We start from the raw sequence: 20,091 nt of genomic DNA on the forward strand, positions 1-20,091 counted from the left end.
AACAAAAATTCAAGCATTTGTGCTACGAAATATTTTTATATTGTATATGTATATATTGGATGTTTTACCGATTGTTTTTGAGCATTCAGGGTTTAGTCGATACTCTAAAATCTTGCACAAATAAATACTCGCCAATTCTGTATAAAAATAATATTTTGAAGAAGATAATAGAGACAATATTTTTAGACGAAGAAAATGTAGTTTAAGTAAACAATAAATTAGATTCCATTTCAATTTTTCTGCATATGTGAAATTTAATCTTCATTAAAATTTGTTCGAAACATTTTTAAAAATGTTTACAAACAACGAATGCACCTATATAAGAAAAAATTAAAAAACTACAACAGGTGACCATTGCATACAATCCGTAAACAGATTTTTTTAAAAATTGAATTTTGTTTTTACCCGAAAATATAAGATCTTAAATGTAAACATTCATTGAAATTCATACGGTTGATTAGACGGAATCGTATTAACAAACGTACCCACATTCGAGTTAAATTTTTGTTTCTCAAGAGTTAGAATGTAATCAAGGAGTCTAAAAATGTTTTTTTCCCGCTAAAAAATAATCGTTCGAAATTTGTCCCAATTGGGATACTTTCTTTTCTTGTAGGTTCAAAAGTAAAAATTAAACGTAACATTTTCACAATTAACTACAATTTCTTTTACAACTGAAGTTCATTACTATTGCACACGTATTCAATTTAAAAATCAATTTTCCCTTTTATACGTAAAACCCGGATTTGGAAAATAACTACGTACGGTACTGTTGTAGTTTTATCGTTTATGTATCTCCCTAATATTTGTTGCGATCGAATTTGTTTAGAAAAGGGAACATCGTTGTCGATGGGAAAAGAATACCGCTTATCGAAAAGGAGACTTTTGAGAGTGAGTTGCGACGAATCGGATGTTCCGGGACTCAAAATGAGACAGGAATCGCACCGCGCGAAAAATGACCGGTTTGCCGATGAAACTGAACATTCAAAGGACGATTCGATGAAAGTTAACCAACACCCGTTGTTATCGATACTAATTTAAAAACAAGTGCGGCGTTGCCTCTTGTCGATAAAAAGTGAAACGGTGGCTGATCTTGTCAAGGCAATAACTACCTCGACCTTAATGACTTCGGATACACCCGGTTCGGTAAGTAATCGTTTAATCGGCTTAACCGCCTATAATAATTAACCATCCATAATTTTACCTCGCCTTTATTATTAACACGTTAGCACTGATATTAACACATTTGCATATACAAGCTCTCGCCAATGATATCGAGTGGGGCACTCTCGGATATCTCAAACAATTTTCAAGCAATTTTAACGAATTTTTCTTATTAATACCCGCTACTCTATGAATCGGTTTATTATAGTGTCTCGCATCAATTTTCAACCTTGTATTTTACGTTTCTATTTGTATACAATTTTTATCTCACTCGATACGGTACGTTACCGTACGTTATTTCAATTTGTATATTGAAAACTTTTTTTTCCAATCATTTATGTAAGACTTAGTACCGTTGTATTAATGTCAGTTTCGCGCGAACGATATTCGCTGAATATAGAATTAACCCCTGTAAAACTAGACTAGAGGAAAACGCGATAAAAATACACGTGCTTCGCGAACGACTTATCTTATGATTAGTTTTAATTGTCAATTCTATAGAGAAACGATTAAAATTGCTACATTGTTCGTTTGACAACCGTATACACATATCGAGGTATCAGATCGCGTTTCCGGCTCGGTACAAGACAATTTATTCCGGGAACAATGTCCTGTTTCATTCTAAGTGGTCGGTGTTATCAAAACTAGTTCATACACTCGGAAAAATGCAACTGCTCTATCTTGTTTCGTTGCGTTCGTAAACAGAGAAATGTTGGGCTTCGAGCAATAAAACGTTCAACATGTTAATTACGGTTGATTTGAATTTGTCTTGTACATTTATTCATGCTACTTTAACGTGCAATTTTACCAATAAATTCTGTAATCTTGAACCTCTGTACTCTATCGATCCTGTAATCTAACCTTAGATACGTCGATGTATCAATCTAGAACTAATTATCAATACTTAACGAAGATATAAGTATTTTGACAGTTACGTTAACAAATCGCACAATTTTGAATTAACTTTGTACTAATCATTGAAGTGAATGCATATAAAGTGCATTAGAATGTTTTCGAGCTACTTTTCGCTTCATTAGGCGTGGAATATCGTTGATCCAATGAGTCTTAAATAAACAAAATTGTGAGAAATAACTTTTTAATACGTTGACTACCGCGCTGTATTTGCTAATATTTCCATTCGTTGCTTTTGAATCGACGCTGAAATGTTGTTTTTACTTTTTTTATTCTAAAGTGATCGTTTAATCCAATTCGCACATATGTACATATATTTTGCTCGTTTTAGATTTGTGAACGTTAAGTATAGAATTTATAAATTTTCACTATATATAGGTATCCTTAGGTACATTTAACGATTTTAACGTACATTAGTAGAAACGAATATAAAGTATTAAAAGATTGATTATACACTATTTCGTATCGTCCAAATGTTCATTGCGACAATATGGATTCAAGCAGACAATATACCTTTCGTTGACAAAATCTCTTTTACTTACAGTTGTTCTTTCTATTTTATCCAATTCATAGACTCTGCGAAAGTCGCGAGGCCGCCCTTAGAAAGTAGTCCACTGGCGATTTTTATGTTTATTGGCGCTTTGGATCTGACACGACGCACGCATTAAGGTTGATTCACACTATCCGCCAGAGATGAGAACAATTTTTAATTGTATGAAAGTTGACGAATAAAACCAATATATCGCGGTGATGATTCAGAGTTGAATAGTTACTCGGATAAATATATTGTACGTTGAACACGATACATAACATTAGTCTACCATTTAAATTCTAACTTTCATTTGTTATTTAAAATTTTGATTTACTTCTTTCTTGTAGAAAAACGTAAAATAAAATCTTACCTTTAGGTAAGTCTAATTCTGACGCCGGTTATGCGGCGGGGGCTGTCAAAACATTCTCTCGCAGAATGCTGTCTGCTGGACGGCTAGATGGAATTGCGATGGTTATTTATAATACTTTAATTCAAAACTCGTTGAACAATGATTTGATGGATGGTCTCTGACGGACAGTGTTTTTCCTTGTGAAAAAGTTGCGATTATCTATTATTCCTATTTCTGCTTTCTTGAGAAATAATTCTCGAGAAAGTTAGTTTTAAGAAAATAATAGTGCAATTTATTTACTTTGTGACAAAATACTCGAAATTAATTCTCAACTAACGATTCTGTTGTTGGAATTGTTCCTATGTAATATTGGATACAAATGTATATATAATTACATTTCTCTTCAAAAGAAATTAATTTTATAACATTTCTCCTTAAAAGTAATTAATTTTAGAACATTTCTCTTGAAGAAAAATTAATTCTATAACATTCCTCCTTAAAAGAAATTAATTTGATAACATTTCTCAATTTCTCGAGAATTCTCGAGAAATGAAAAACCCCGCTGACGGATAATGTCGAATCAACCTTTAAAGTTGTCAGTGCCGGTAACAGGATCTCGTTAGCAAAGAATCGATATGCACAGTGGCATTCGGCATCGTTCGACAAACGCGGCCGTCGAGATAAACTTTCATTGGCGCGTCACAAAGAGAGATATGCCCGCCGTAGCATCGATCGATTCGCGCAACGCTTGAATCACTAACCTACGACTTCCTCTGAATGATCGTTGAACCAGCAATGATTTACCAGACCCGGAACGGATTAATTGCTAGACACTTTTAACGAGTCTCCGTGGTTCTGCACTGACGTTTGTTCGCGTTTAATCGCATTGCCGTTACACGTATTATTGTGTCACCGTGTCACACGGATTCGTACGTGAAAGGTTCTCTTTTCTCTTGGATGAAATTTTCCAAAGAACGTTTTGTCTTGTGTGAAATTTCATCTTTTTGCGAGAATTGTTCTCGAACTTCTTTGAAGTACCAAACATTCGTACAGTAGAACTTCAATTACCACTATTCCTGATACACGCTGTTGTAATTATAGAATTTTCTTATCAAAAGGATCACTTATCTTGAAGTGTTTCAATATAGAACAAAAAAACATGGAAGTAATAAATATAGAGAAAATCATGTGTAATTTCAACCTCCGGATACAAAGAGATAATTTTAATAGAAAAGAACAAACACCATTAGCAAGACTTAAAATAGACTACACCGGAGTAACCCATAACCACCTCATGGAGAAAACAAATCTAACTAGTTGTGCAACACGCGGAACTCAACTCATTGAACATATATTAATTAAATGCAAGAAATATGAGACAGAGCTTGATTTTCGGATCAAAGTCAAACATAACGGAACCGCTGACCACATTGAGAAACGAAACGAAAGTCGTTGAATTCCTTAAGACTATTACAGTATTAAAAACTGTAAAAAGGAAGGGAAACCTTCCAATTTTTTATTTATTTATTAAACGGGAAATATTCTCCGATGTAGCATAATTTTCATCGAGTAATCAGATTGATCTAATTTTTGCTTATTTTGGGTACTCCTCTTTCTTCCTTGTATTTTCTATATACATAATATAAAAATGATAATAAAAATATATCAAAATTGTACATAGGACGTGGCCGCGCGTTCGTCTTTGAGAAAGGTTGAGATTCTTGTTTGGAATGACGTACTTAAACTTTCTTTGCAATTATTTTCGTCTCTAATTTAACAGCCACTAGTGCTGCGATTAAAAGAATTTTATTCCTTCAATTCAGTATCCAGTTCTCCGTATCATTTTACCATCTCTCCACATAACACCTTTGCTTGTAACGAAGTGCAAAAGCAGTTTGCCGCCACCGGACTGGGAATATCATAACTTTACCGCCGATAAACCTACTGAAATCCTATAATACCCGTATCATCCAACAGGTAACGTTCAATGTTGTAGTAAATGCGACGTGTACGTTTAAAATGCATGTACACGCAGTTGTCAAGCTTATCGAGTTTATAATGAAAAAGCATCTGGTGAATGTGACACACTTGCAAATCATTTGTGTTAAAAATTATGCTCTCCCATTATTCGGTTTAAATCTCAACAAGATGTATCTGTCGGTTCGCTGATAGGAATTTTTGGGTGCTTGAACATTTTTAAGGAATCTTTAAGCATTTCTCAAAAACTTTTACAGTTTAATAATAAACAAGCAACATGTAAACGATCTCGTAATTTTTAATATACAACATTTAAAAACTCTTGAGAAAGTTTAGTTTAAAAGTTAAAACTACGATATAATGTATTCGGTTTTCACAAATTAAGGATATTCGAATTTTATAAAAAAAAAAAAGATTGTTTCGTGTGAAAATCGAAATCCCAAACGATACAATGACAAGTCTGTTCGAATAAAAATCGAGGGATGAAAAATAATTGTTAAAATAGAGCGATATAAAATGTGAAATGCGAACGTTTTATCTCACGAACGTAATCGGAAAAAGCGATCGTCTCGGTTGATCGTAATTTCTAATAATCGATCTCACTTATTCGCAACTGTTTCGACGTTGATTTCTTTATTTCCATGACGATGATCGGATCCAAGTTGAGCTAAATGATTGCGTATACGTCGCGATGATCTTTCTGTCTTACCGTCAGCCTCTTGACAGACATCAATTGATCCTACTGTACCTGTTTTCCACGTTTCGATTCAGGTTCCGATCAACCATTTCGTTTCTTTCTGTATTTATTTTCCCTTCCTGGTTCTGGATGTTTACGTGTTCTCTTTGGTAGCCTGGTTCTCTACAGCGCACAATATATATTTTTTTCTCTAAGCGCTTTGCTCTTCTCCTCTCTTTTGTCTTTTGATATATCTTCGTATAATTTTTTACTCGATTATCCCATAGAGTTCCTTTTTTTTTTTCCTTTGGCTTACGAACTTTTTTCATGATTCTATTCCCAGCTTCGATTGTACTCCGACTCGCTCGGTTTACGTCGTGCTTTCTTGACGAACCGAGTAGTCTCTATTCGAATTTTTCTTCTCCTTCAGATTTTCTCTTTGTCTCTCGATTCAGTTCTTCGTGCACCTTTTTTTCTCGTTGATTTGTTTACTTTGATTTTCCCTCTCAAACGTAACCTGCCTTTCTCTTTCGCTCGTTCTCCCGACACGTAATTAGTTTATTTTTCATAATTGTCAGCTTCTCTTCGATCCTTTTTTTTTTCGGTACGCTCTCGACTTTTTCTCGAGTCGTCTGCTTCTTTCACTTTCTTTATCTTCGATTCATCCTTCGTATTGTCTTTCTTGCTCTTCAACCGCAACCCCATCACTTCGATTATTTCAACTCTCTCCTACTCTCCATTTACCTTTTCATTTCTCCATCCCCTCCTTCTCTTTTTCTTTCTTCCATCCCTCATCGAGAGTCCTCCACGTGCACTCCTTTCTCTCTTCACTCTGTGAGCCTCGTAGGCACGCTCTCGTTTTCTTATATGTTCATATACTTCGAACGTGTGTGTGCACTGTCTCTACCAGGCAGCTTCGTTAAGAGGACTCGAGTCGTCATCCTGCTGCTCCTTGCGAAACTCCGAAGCTGACTCGTCGCTGACAGGTTGATTCAATGACTAACACCTTTTTCCTGCCTGGAAAGCACCTATATAAGTTCACCTAAGTGTAAAGTGGCTCGGGTATTTAGAATTAGGGCCAGTCTAGGCTTAGACACACGATATTATAAAAATAAATAAGACGATTGGATATTAAGTGTAAAGCGTTCGAATTAAAATTTATATGGTCGTTGTACATTCACAGAGGAGTTTGTATTTTAACGATCCACGATAAGATTCGTTTAAATTGTATTCGTTCAATTCCATTAAATATAGATAACAATTCGAGCGAACGTGTAACATATTTCAATTTATACGAGTTACATTTTATTGTATTTTCGAACGATTTATTTTAACGTAACTTGACTCGATTGGATTTCAAAGTATATTAAATCAGATAAAGATTATAATTATCAGGTTCGAACTTCTCTACCGACTATTGCAACGGTATGAAAATTTGATATTCCATTTTTTTAACCAAATAACAAAGAAATGCTGCGAATGCTACATTTTTGATACTCCTCGTGCGTGTGAAACGCATCTCATTTACTTCCATTTCAATTCTAAATTGAGTATACCTTCCCGTTGCTTCGTTGCTCTAAAGCAACAATAAACGCTACCACGCACGTGTCTTTTACAAAATCTGGTCCCATTCGGCCGTGTGCTTTCTCAGTGAAATTGGCAGTAAAGTTAGTTGTCTTAAACAGGAGACACATCCTGGATCTACTTTACGGATATGTAATATGAACAAGTTCCACGAGATAAAGCTAAGGATGTAGAATATAAATGCAATGTTGCGCCATTTCTCGAACTGGCGGGATACTCTTTAAAAAAATAAACAAGTGTTATTGTTGGAACGATAAAGACTGAATATTGTCGAGACGACGATGGCGTCGGAACATCATCTGGTAGAGTTTTGCAGTCACTTTGGGATCATCTGCCAAGATAATCTCGCGGCGTCGAGAACAGAGAAAATGTCAACAAAAGGGATCGTGATATTTGTTGGAAATTAGTCGTAAAAGCTCACCGGAGAAAAATTGTCCAGCGCGCATTAACTGAATACCTAAAAGGGAATATCTAAACGGATCTGCTGCTCTCGAAGTTGCAAAAACTTGACAAAGAATGGATTTGCATTAAAGGCAAATATGTGATAACTTTTTAGATCGAATTTTAGATCATTCTTTCAGAATATTTAATATCGGACCAGTCTTCGATTTTGTATATTTTGCATAATATCTTTGGTGGTTTAATATAACCAATTGGTAAAATTTCTCTTGTAAATATTTAAATAATTGTTAATCTCAACCTCTTTCACTGTAATTCATCATATTGAGCGTTTAATATACTTTTTAAGTCTGAACTGTAGTGTGGAGTTTTATAAGAAGAAAATTGAAAATGGTAAGTACGTATTATGTTACAGTCGATGTTACAAATTCCAATATCAGTAGAAGTAACGAGTAATGGACAGACACGTTAGCTAACAAGTCGTACTAGAGTGCTCGCGTAGTAGACAAATTTTCAAAATTGATTCTTTTTAGAACAAGGTCTCCTACGAAAAGATATTACTCTACATTTTTCATTAATTTTCATATCTGCCCCGAAGTACACTACGTAACGAGTAGTTTACGAGTTACTGAAAATCGTCAAATTACGCGAATAGTTCTCTATATTTGTTTGTTTTCAATACAGTATTTATTATTACTTCAGAGTACTTTGTCTCTCATTCTTTACTACGAAAAGAAAGATTACCTTTCTCCGATATTTGTTCACAGTCCTATCGTTTTTCGAAACGCCCCTCAGATATTTCTTCTTTTTTTTCCTAATTAATTTAATTCTTTTAGAATATTAGCGGCCATTATATCTTTTCGTTGCAAGAGGTTAATGAATTTTCTTCCTTTTGGAAATTGTAGTATTTTCTTGCACAATTTTTTTGTCGTTAAGTTACTATTTTTTGCTTTACATATACCAGAATAATTTTGCAACTTCCTCACCGAAAGAAACGTACCGTTGATAAAAATGAAAAGGAGTAGAAAAATCCTGTTAATAGAGACACTCTTTTGATAAAAGAAACCCATAATATTTCGTACGATGTAAAAACGCTCTGCTCACAATTCGTACAGTACATTTTTCCCAAAAGTTTACGATTCTAAAACGCGTGTCTAATTGCGAGCCCAATGAGCATTACATTTTTCTCGAAATCAACTTTATATTTCTGAATCGCGTGCGTAATTACGACTCTAACAGGAATTAAACCGCGATGTTAACGTTGCACCGTCCACTTGTATCAATTCCTGACTTTCCTCTCTACTCGGAAACCCATAGCCAGCAAACGTGTATCGCAGAATTTCAGTAGGTTTATCGGCAGTGAAGTTACGATAATGTTTCCTGGTCAGGTGGCGGCAGACTGCTTTTGCGCTTCTTTATACGGCCAGCACGAGCAATAAAGTAACGGAATTATGTTTAACTTTTTACGTTAATTTCACGTTTCTTTTCGTCGTAATAAATATCAGTGCACGGATAATTCGTCCGAATTCACATTTGCTTATAGTTCTTTCGATGAAATAATAATCGGTAATCTTAAAGGTAAATTTACAACGGTATAAGAATTTTTTCAAATCTTATCTCGTAGCTGTTGCAAGCGGTATAATCAGCATTCAATGATTTTATTGTTATTACTCCTACCTTCTGTTACATTACCAATTACATTAACACCAGTTACATTAACAATTAATTAGATCCTTCCATGTCTACATCGTTACCGCTTACATGCATTTTGTCCCTTATCAAAATATATTATTGAAAACTAATGTTATTGAAAATTAAATCGAAAGTTAGCTATTCGAATTGAATTGATTCAAAGTATTCTTGTCCGGAATTTGTACTCTTCTCGTTTTATAAAAATTGTATTTTTACATAGAATTAATAAACGTTCGATTTTATAGTAATAAATAACATACGTTCAAAAGTTTTTTTCAATATCTGAATTGAAGATTCAGTTGATTTTCATTTCCATTCCTTTTCCAACAACGTACAATTAACATCGTTGGAAGAGGCTAGTGTTTGATTCATTTTCATCGGGAGAATCTCCTCGATCTATTGGTAGTATTCTCATGAAGGTATAATAAAAGATACAAAAATTGCTACTGTCCATTAATGGTTGATTGCATGGAAAAAGATCAATTCCTGGAATGAAATGAAATACCATACTCATTAAAAGTTTCTGAGTTATAACTAGTTTGTGACATTTATCGAGGTGTTAATGAATACCCAAACGTAATCCTAGGTAAATTGCCCTTACAATACGACACAAAGACAAATTTCAAATTTTATTGTTTTCCGTAAAAACTTCCCATTCTTTTTACACAACATCGGTCAGATAAAACAGTCGATTATTTTTATAATGCGATCATCCTTAAGCTCTCTATCTTTTCAATACTTTCATTTATCATAATCCAAAATACACCAATATTATTTACAAACAACAAGAAAACTATATCTTTCATAAATAACACCAAAGAAATCCAACTTGGCGGAAGTCATTCCAGATATGAGGATCGTGTACGATATTAGGATCCCCTGTGAGTGTTTCTCCTAATTTTTATTCGATTATTTCGAAAAGAAAGATGTAACGTGTAGAGAAAGATGTCAATTAATAACATTTTTACGAAAGAGTGCGAAGCAGTGGTATAAAGATTAAACAGCCCCTTAAATAGTTAAATACGACGTTACAGTGACCCTGAAAATCGCACCTAATTGTACCGAGTCGAGTTTCCCTGAAACCGTACAGGTTTCTTTTTGTTGCTTACGGACTCTAGTGGCCGAAGAACGTCATGTGCACCTTTAATATTAGACCAACGATCTTTTATGATCATTATAGCCAGCATGCTATCATCCAGCTGCGCAGGATCAACGATCAGCGTCGCTGCTCGACCAGCTCATTCAGCAACAAATGTAGCGGTGCTTGCACTACCGCCGGTCATGTCTTGTTCAACACGCCAGCGAGATACTTTATTGCTGATAATTCGAGGCCGGCCCCGCGAGAGACGTGCTGAAGTACGCCATTTACATTCCTGTCGTGATCACAAATGCATTTTATATACCGGCTAATATTCTGCCCGATCGCGTGGGCTAGATAAACGTGGATATACACGGTGTTTCAGATGTGCTACTCGAGAAAATTTCAACGACGGAACTACTAAAGTGAAACCAGAATGTGGAATGATCTATTTCCGTCGTATTATATAATGCAATATTACGCGAAACCAGGCTTATGGGTTACTTGAATAACATTATCTCAAAATGATCATTCGAACAATCAGCAATCCGACTTGGTCAGAAACAATTTTAATGTAATTGGAGCACACCATACCCGAACGAACGAACGATTCGTCTTTTAATTCTTTTATTTTTCTGTTACAGATGAACGTAACTGTAAGAGTTGTTTTATATTTGAATAAATTCGAATAGCTGAGGGTGTACGTTCGATTATATAGTTGTCGTTCCTCGGAAGAAACTAACTCGTGAAAGTGAATCTGAAAATAAATATGGTCAAATCGTAGTGTATTAAAATAGGAGCAAACTTTTATTTCGCGCGACATCACGCTTTATGTTGAAAACTCAGACGGGAAATGAGTATCGTATTATTTATATCAGTCGCGATGTTTATCGAGTCAAGAAGTACAAGTGTACCATCCGATGGTGCGAGTACGATACACCAAGAATGAGTGAGATAGAGCAACAGCGTACGAGTCTTGCATTACTCGCGATCACTGACCGAAACTTCAAAGCGATGCCGCGCGCGTATCGCTGTATCGGTCGCTAATGCAAAATAACAGTTTAATTTAAATGTGAATTTAAATATATTAAGACATCGACAATACAACTTTTCGTTTAATCTAGCTGGATAAATTCCGATTACTTTTTTATACGAACTCGTTTTTAAACGTTGCACTTAAATGTATTTATACGTTAAACTTAGTTGAACATACAAATAGGAGACCAGAAGTGAAAATACAATTTTTTAACAAGTTTTACTTACAATTACCATTTATAGATTTTAACGAGTAAGAAATCTCTCTAGATTGTATTTACAAAAATATACTTGTCGCGATCGACACGATAGTTCTCGTTCTGATCATTCTGAATAACAGAATCACAAAAATTCTAGTTGCGCATATACAAAGTAAAAAATTGTAAATAATGTTAAAATATACAGAGAGTTTGATTGAAAGTCCTATAATATTGTCAATTTAAAAAATTTCGCTATAATCTTTTCAGGATAATAAAATTAGATTTAACACTTAAATCTTTTGGAAAATGTTTAAAAAAAAAATCATTTCTTCTTATCTCCAATTTAGACAGAATCCATGAGAAACATCCCCTTTTGGTCGTAGATCACTGGCTTTCAAGATAAATGGAGTTAAGATAAATTAAGATAAAAACATTAGAGCTTTATATACGTATATCGACTAAACATTGATATGAGATCATTGATCCTGGAAAGAACAAAACAGTCGTGTATAATTTTTTAAAACAATGAATGGTATTTACGATGTAAATATTCCACCTAAATATTGGAAGAACGAAAAGTTTCCTCATTTTTTATAAAGAATCGATGACGTCGATCGATTATGCAAAATCTGTAACAAATGTTGAACCGTAAGGGTAATTCTAATTTGTTCACATCGAGCAATTAATACATTATTACTTGCCAAATGATTTGGTTGCGTTGCTTCCTAATTTTTTTCATCGATGACTGGTTGCTCCGTTTCCTTAAAAAGATTCCGTTTGCAATCACGTTTAATCGGCTGTGCGGCCACCTGGTTGAAATTACAAGACAGGATTAAAAGTTACAATATTTATGACTTCGTAACTTCACTCCACGAGATATATTAACCAGTCGCAGCGAGCAAACCTGAAAGCAACAGCCACCCATCGTGGTCGAGCAAGGTGTAACGCAAGAATCAGTATACCATAATCGGGCCGAACTTTTTGATTCGCTGATTAATCATTTACTCCTTTGAACGTGTAAACTCGTTCATAAAATTTAATTCGTACGAAACGAAAGAAATAAATTTCTTTAAAATTGTTCAAAGGAGGGGTGAGAACTTGGTTTTCACATGCAAGATGTTTTTAAAACGGTACCAATCATTTACAGGTATATTTCGGAACACAAGAATAGAGATTTTCGAGACACAGCTACTTTAACATGAATATACCTGTCCTTCAAGTTGTCACATGGTTATCTCTCCCCTTTTAACTATACCTTATTCGTCCTTACAGATATATTTCAGAACACAAGGATAGAGATTTACGAGACACAGCTACTTTAACATGAATATACCTGTCCTTCAAGTTGTCACATGGTTATCTCTCCCCCTTTAACTGTACCTTACTCGTACTTACTGTTTCTTTGAACGAACTGAAGATATCAGCGTTCGATTTAAGAATCACCTTTCTACCCCTTAAGTTGTCGTGGCTAAGTCTCAAGCCTGCGGCGATTTGACAAGGAAGGCTGTAATTTGTTCTTTGATATAGGAAATCGTGTCACGTTTCCTTTCGTCTAACTTTCCATGCTGTTTGAAACCCACTGTGAGCAAGTTGAAACCCGCAGTAATCTTTGTTTTCGATGAACTCGACTTTGAAGATGAGTTAAATACGCGTACGTTTTAATGAAATTTTTTATAACAACATAAGCATTGACCAGGTCTCATATAAAGTAAATATTACATAATTTTATTAAGAATTAAATTTCGACGAATTTAATCTCGTTATTTTCACACCAAGCCTCGTACTTTCAATGCAAGATCCTCGTGTATTCTCGATTAGTGCATCTTCGCATAAATAGCGTTTCTTCGATAAAAAGTATGTAAGAAGAAATCATAATAATGGTTTGTAACGAAATTTATTATTACACCCATATAAAGTATTATACATACATATACTTTTACAATACAATAATTACTTTTTCTCGATTATTCTATAATACGTATTATTATATAAATTTAAACGACAACATTTTTTTCTCACATTTACAGTGTTAAATACATTGTTACTTCAACGTTTATTTAGTAGAACAAATTTAATATTAATAAAAATTTCCCTAAACTTCGTTAAGTTATATTTATATTACTCGATTATCCTTTCTTTCGTCCAGATGTAAGTAAATTTTTAAAAATATCGTCTCCAAACAAATTTCTTTTTACTTCCATGTTAACGTGTTTCATATAAATGAAAATCTCTCTTTTATTTCTATACGATTTTAAACAAATGCATTATATTATTGATGAGGATCTAAATGACATTAAAAATATTCTAAATACAATGCTCGAGACCATGACTATTATGATACTTTTTACGCTAGTACAGTTAAGAAAAAAGGAAAGAAATCCACAAATCATAAACACAAGATTGTCGCGAACGTTACTCATCGGTGCACACACTTCCCATATCGCGACAGCGTAACAGTGTAAAATGAAAAGTTATAGAGTTTGCGACTCGTGACTCAAGTTCATAGTTTCTATTAACCAGTCTCGCAGCACCGAGTCGAGAGCAAGAACCGAAGAGTCTCGCGAGTCGCTTCAGGAGCGAGCAAGGTGTAATGTCGAATCGATGTACCATAATCGTCTGGACTTAGGTGTCTTTCGTTCCAAGCCGAGTCCTCGGCGTGCTTACTGCCCACAGAACTGGTATACACGTACCTTACGTGTGCTCACGTACTGGTCAGGTATACCGGGTGATGCACTTAATATTACCACTTAGACGTGTCCTGCGAAATCGTCAATAGGACATTTCACAATTTTTTCGCATTTATAAACAAACAAATATCTGAGAAAACTTATAAAAAAATGTTGCAATTGTATTTGTACCGTACGAAACATTTGCACTTACCAATGGACTATACGTTTTCGAGATATCGTAAATCAATACCATTGCAATTCATTCGTATTGATTGTTCGCGAATAAAAAATACTGGAAAATAATGTTGAAGATTTAAAGGACGGAGGTTATTTTTAACGAAATATACATTTTTTAACGTATACCAAACGAACCATTTGTAATAGTTGATTACGTTTTTTAAACCTTTTCGAAGCGCATTTAGTAAATTTTAGAAATAAACAAAAATAATTTTCGATATCTACTACAAAAATATATAAATAAAGGACATTAGAATATTATTATTATATTCGCATTATACGTGAGAAGAAATATATATTGGCCACGTATACATAATCTATAATAATTGTAAAGTATAAACTTTAAATGAAAAAAGCATTGGCAACAAGTTGTATAATTGTTATTAGAAATCTCTGAATCGTTCGTATAGTTTTATTATTTTTAATACACAACCGTTGCGTTTAATGTTAACTTTCGCCTTATTTTAACAGGAGATTTATTAATAATATGTAGTATAAAAACTTATAAATTGGTACTTACTGTTAAATTACTTTTCAGATAAAAATGGCGATTTGCAGCACCTTGCTCATCGCTTTACAATTGTTACTCATCGACGCAGCATCGATGGTACCAGGAACATGGATGTGAGTAACAGTATTTTGTTTAAAACTGTTAATTTTTGAAACGGAAATGTTCAATGTTCAACTTCTCGATATTGATATGCATTGTCTAAATTACAGTATCCTTAATTTTCGCGGTTTCTGTTTCTCTAACTGATATCCTCTCCATTTTAATAATATCTGACTCAGCAAACCCGATGAAACATTATATTAATAGGAATTTATCTAATGTTACCTAATACATTATTAATATTATCTTACGTTACCTGATGCTTTATTAATATTGTATCGATTAGTTACAAAAACAGTATCGATTAGAACAAAATGCAAAGAAACAACAAACTGATACGTATGAACGATAAAAAGAAAAAACAACTTTAATCCACTAAATATGAAGTGAAAGTTTCTTTCTTAGACATATATCCCAATATTGGAGAAATTGTAAGAAAACCATCAAGTTATTTGTAGAAATTGTACAAATTTCAATACCTTAATAATTTGAAAAGAATTGAATTTTTAGAAAAATATATCCTGAAATTTAAACGGAAAATAGTTACCATAGTATTTGGTATACTCTTCATAATACATAGTAATAAGCCCCATATCGAGGAAATTCTTCTTGTTGTCTATTTATAGAGTTCTATTTACCGTTAAGAGCAACCTGCAGTTGCCATAGAAAAGTAAGAAAGTCATTGAATTCCTTAAGAATACAATACTATGGAAACAGCTCTGATAAAACAACGACAAATCGATAATAACCATTAATGATTCATGCGTTTATAAATATAAATAATAAAAATGATTCTACAAAAATAGACATTGTTAGAAATAACAATGTACTAACTATTGTTACGTTCAAGTCCAATTTCTTTAAGTCAGAAGAATTTTAGATAATAACAATTAAATTAATTACCGGCTTAGATTAATTTAAAAAAAAACGATATTAAGTCACAAGACCGGAATACAATGCTTCCAAAGAAACGCACGAGATGGATCTTTACTTTACGAATTAAAATAAACAAAGAAACTCACAACGCAGTGGTTCTTAAATAATGTATTGTTTACGAATGTTTGTCGAATATGTCGCGAGAAATAAAAAACAATATTAATTACAATACGATCAGTACCAATAACATATCTATACACTAACATTATCATGGTAATGTGATAAAACATTATCATGGTAAAAGTTAAAAGCAACACTCCACATTGAATGATCGCTTTTCGATGAGCTCGACTCCCTAAACGCTAGTACGTACATACAAATTCAAAAAGGAACCGTTAATATCGACCAACAGATAAAACGAATAATTTTACAAAATAATTATATCACGAACGACCGATTTGAAGAATTCCAGAACGAAGATAATTCTCCGCAGAAAGTTATAGAAGGGATGGGAATAATGTTCCATGAAATTTGTACCCCGTGCAAATTACCCGATTACTTCGCACAATCGCCGAGGAACAAATCGGAGATCGCAACGCTGGTATCCGCGACGTAATCGATAAATTAATATGTCGTGAAGAGAAAGGTAGGGTCCGCTAACCCCATCGAAATCCGACAAAAATTGCTCGCGCAACTGCTATAATTTATAGCTCTTTGTGCAACGACGCGACGAGAAGCGCGTCGTGGGAACCCGATCAAAGAATTTTTCGGAACAGTCCTGTCTCATTTTCAACGTACCCCTGGCAACGGTGTGTCTAATTTCTGAATTGCCCTTCTCGCCCTTGCGTTCCACCCCTACGCGTCCATGACCAATCAGTGAATAGTCCCGGGATCGGTATAGTTTTTCTATCGCGTAGAATTTCCATCGTGTCGGGCAGACCTTCATGGTTGATCTCGTAACCGGATTTTTGAGAAATCCGGAAGAACGCGGATTTTCCTCGCCGATTGAAAACGATTCGAAAGCGAAGACTCTCTATATTCTTCTTGCTTCCACCGCCAAGTGGTCGTAAATAATATTAGGTTGTCCGCGTTTAAATGGTCGTATTCATTGCAAAGCTTTCGACGCCTACGGTTTTATTGCAAATGTTATTTATCTACGAAATCTATTTTGCAAGCGTTATTTATCTATGAAATCTTAATTGCAAACATTATTTATCTATGAAATCTATATTGCAAACGTTATTTATGTACGAAATCTATATTGCAAACGTTATGTATCTATGAAATCTATATTGCAAGCGTTATTTATCTATGAAATCTATATTGCAAATGTTCCCTTTATGAAAGTTTAAAATAATTCGCTAGCAACCTTGTAGAAGTGAATTTTTCAAATCGGTATACATTATCGTTTGAAGCTCCATAGTTTTCAATCCTTTGGAATTTCTTTTCTTCGAAGAAAAAAAAGTCGAAAAGATTTCTCTCGTAACAAAAGTTTACGTTCATTAAGTTCATATATCGTTTTGAAACATTTTTAAATAAATTCGACACAAGTCACGAACAAACCCAAAGACACATTTCCGATAGTTGTTACGTAGTCATTGACCCTTCGGGTCATTACAACATTTTTTTTTATAATCTCTTCTCTAAGCAATCCCGATCATAAAAATGCCTAATCACATGGGCGGGACTCGTGGCATCTCCATAATAGTTAATCCTTCTTACTTGGGCTTAAGTTGAGACCTCGAGGGATTTAATGTCTTCGATTTAATACTATCTGGATCACGGTTTAATTAGATCAAAATCATAGTGTCTACGTGTGAGGTCAAATAACTCCTATTCTTTTCCAGGGGAATTCTTTCAAAAAATTTTCCAATTACTCTTTCTCTGATCTCTTGATAGATAAATATAATACTATAGCTCGACTACTTTCTTGAATGCAACGTAAAGCTATAAATTTTAATTTTTCTACCAGAGAACGGATAACGGTACGCGTTCAACGAACAAAATAACACGTTAATTCGATTTGCATTCTGTCCGAAAACGTACGAAATTCAACGTGCCAAGGTTTCACGCGGTACAAGCGAAAAGGTTAACGAAACCGACGATAGAAGGGTGTTCACTTTCTGCTTTCACCGTGTGTAGAATGAAACTCGACCAAAAGTGTCATCGATCTTATCAAGACCCTACGTAATTTACGATACACGTATATAAAGAAAACAAATTAATTACTACGTACGTATCACATAATAATGATGTAACACAGCTCGTACAAAGGTACACGCACGATAAAATGATCCGACCAATATAAGCGCGCATTATTCTCGCTAATCTACTCCCCGGTATCAACGTAACAACCCCTTAAGTCACGACTAAGAGTCAGTATCCAGATTAGATTCCAGGCACACTGTAACCGTGTACGCGTTCGCGTCCAGAAATGAATTGATTCACGCCGCACCATTCTCGAGGCATTATTTCAACGTAAATCGCGGCGATATCGAAATGGCCAGATTAAAGGGTGGCGTCGAGGCATTTTTCTCGACCCACGTGAAAAGAAAGCGGCGCGCAGCCCGTGGACTATGTTCGTATATTGGCCGTCGCGTGTTACTTTCTACAGGACGTTTCATTTTTGTTAATTGGATGTTAGACCACGTGCCGGCGAGCAATTCGTTCGTTCTATTTCAGTCCAACCGAAAACACGCGTTTACGTGTTTCATCGATTTTTAATATGCAACAAGATATCGTTTCGCGTTAATTTCCGTTCTTCCCTTTAACACACCCCTGTAAAATGTAACGAACGTACAATTAAAATTACTACGTGGAATGTGCGTACAGAGAATAAACGATTTCGCATAGAACAGTTTTGTCCCGCGTGTTCTCGTTTTCTTTTTTCTTTCTTCTTTTTTTTTTTTTTTTTTTTAATATATTCGATCTACCGAGACAGTTTATTTATTACCTATTTCCTCGTGCGTAATTTTAATATCGATCCAGTGACAGGCAGAAATAACGAATACCACGATGTGAACAGTTACTCGAATATCGTGCTGTTTGTTAACTTTATATCGTGAAGCGTAACAGTTGTACCCATGCGAGGATGTTAATTGCAAAAGTAGTTACGCGAATTGGAACTTCACGGACTTTCGGTTATATCCAACGATTGATGTATGTTTCAAATTTAGGGGCTTTAAATTTAAGTATCCAAGCGTCACGTGGGCCTTACGTTGGTATAAGATAACGGTATCGATTTAACCATAACAGTTAACCTAAACGATGCACCTGTGCAGAAATTTCCATGCGGACGTTGCGAGGTGATTAAGTTCCCTCGAGTGTAGGGATATAGAATTCAATTTAGGACATCCGGTACATGAAGCCGTGCGATTGTTGCTACAATCTTTTAAGAGACACGAGACATTACTTTTTGGGACGGCGCAGCCCACAGTGCCCCACGAATTTGCGTGGGCTGGATCCTTCGAAATATTATCGTTCCCTTCCCGTGATTCCCCGCGTCATTGTTTTAGGGGAGTGCAAAGCTGATGATATATCACAGCCGAAACGTGTTCCGGAATATTAATGCTGTCTATTATGCACTCCCTAGTACAATCTTATATCATGGGACATTTTAGTCGCGATGAGAAAGACCACGAGCTTTAACCCTTTAGCTACCAAGTTTCTTCTTCGAAAAGAACCGAGATACAACGTTGAAACCTTGGTCGTCCACGGATAAATATTTAACGAAAGTATTAATTACAACTCGCGATAAAACGATAGCATACCGCGAAATTACTAGTATTACGCGATCTTTATTTCGAAACACGTTTGAAATAAGTTTAATGTCTTCATAAGTATTCGTTACACTGGAATATGTTGTATAAAACTGAAAATGTTCGTTGAAGAGAAATGTATTTATTAACGAAGTTAGAAATAAACAAAATAATAGCAAAAGGTGAATGTCTATAAACCACTACGATTTGAACGTAGTATCATTTTACCGTATCGAATTTATCTACTCTTTCTATTAGCTTGTTCGGAAAGTCGTTTCGTTTTCCAAAATGAGGAATATATAATGTAATAAAATGTTTATACACTCTAACAAAAATCGTGTTTCAT

The 20,091-nt window shown here is 34.6% G+C and overlaps 1 protein-coding gene across 3 annotated transcripts in view; it reads left to right on the forward strand.

The window, feature by feature from the left end:
• LOC143148448 (protein Wnt-5b) overlaps nt 1–20,091 on the forward strand; it is a 29,456-nt gene that overhangs the window by 1,281 nt on the left and 8,084 nt on the right. For all 3 annotated transcript variants that reach the window (XM_076314780.1, XM_076314789.1, XM_076314798.1), the window contains exons 2-3: nt 827–1,143; nt 15,040–15,125. In XM_076314780.1, the coding sequence (XP_076170895.1) occupies nt 1,120–1,143; nt 15,040–15,125 (110 nt within the window). In that variant the 5' untranslated portion in view covers nt 827–1,119. The remainder of the gene's footprint in view (nt 1–826; nt 1,144–15,039; nt 15,126–20,091) is intronic.

This window comes from Ptiloglossa arizonensis, chromosome 1 (assembly GCF_051014685.1).
Source record: "Ptiloglossa arizonensis isolate GNS036 chromosome 1, iyPtiAriz1_principal, whole genome shotgun sequence".
Taxonomy (NCBI): domain Eukaryota; kingdom Metazoa; phylum Arthropoda; class Insecta; order Hymenoptera; family Colletidae; genus Ptiloglossa; species Ptiloglossa arizonensis.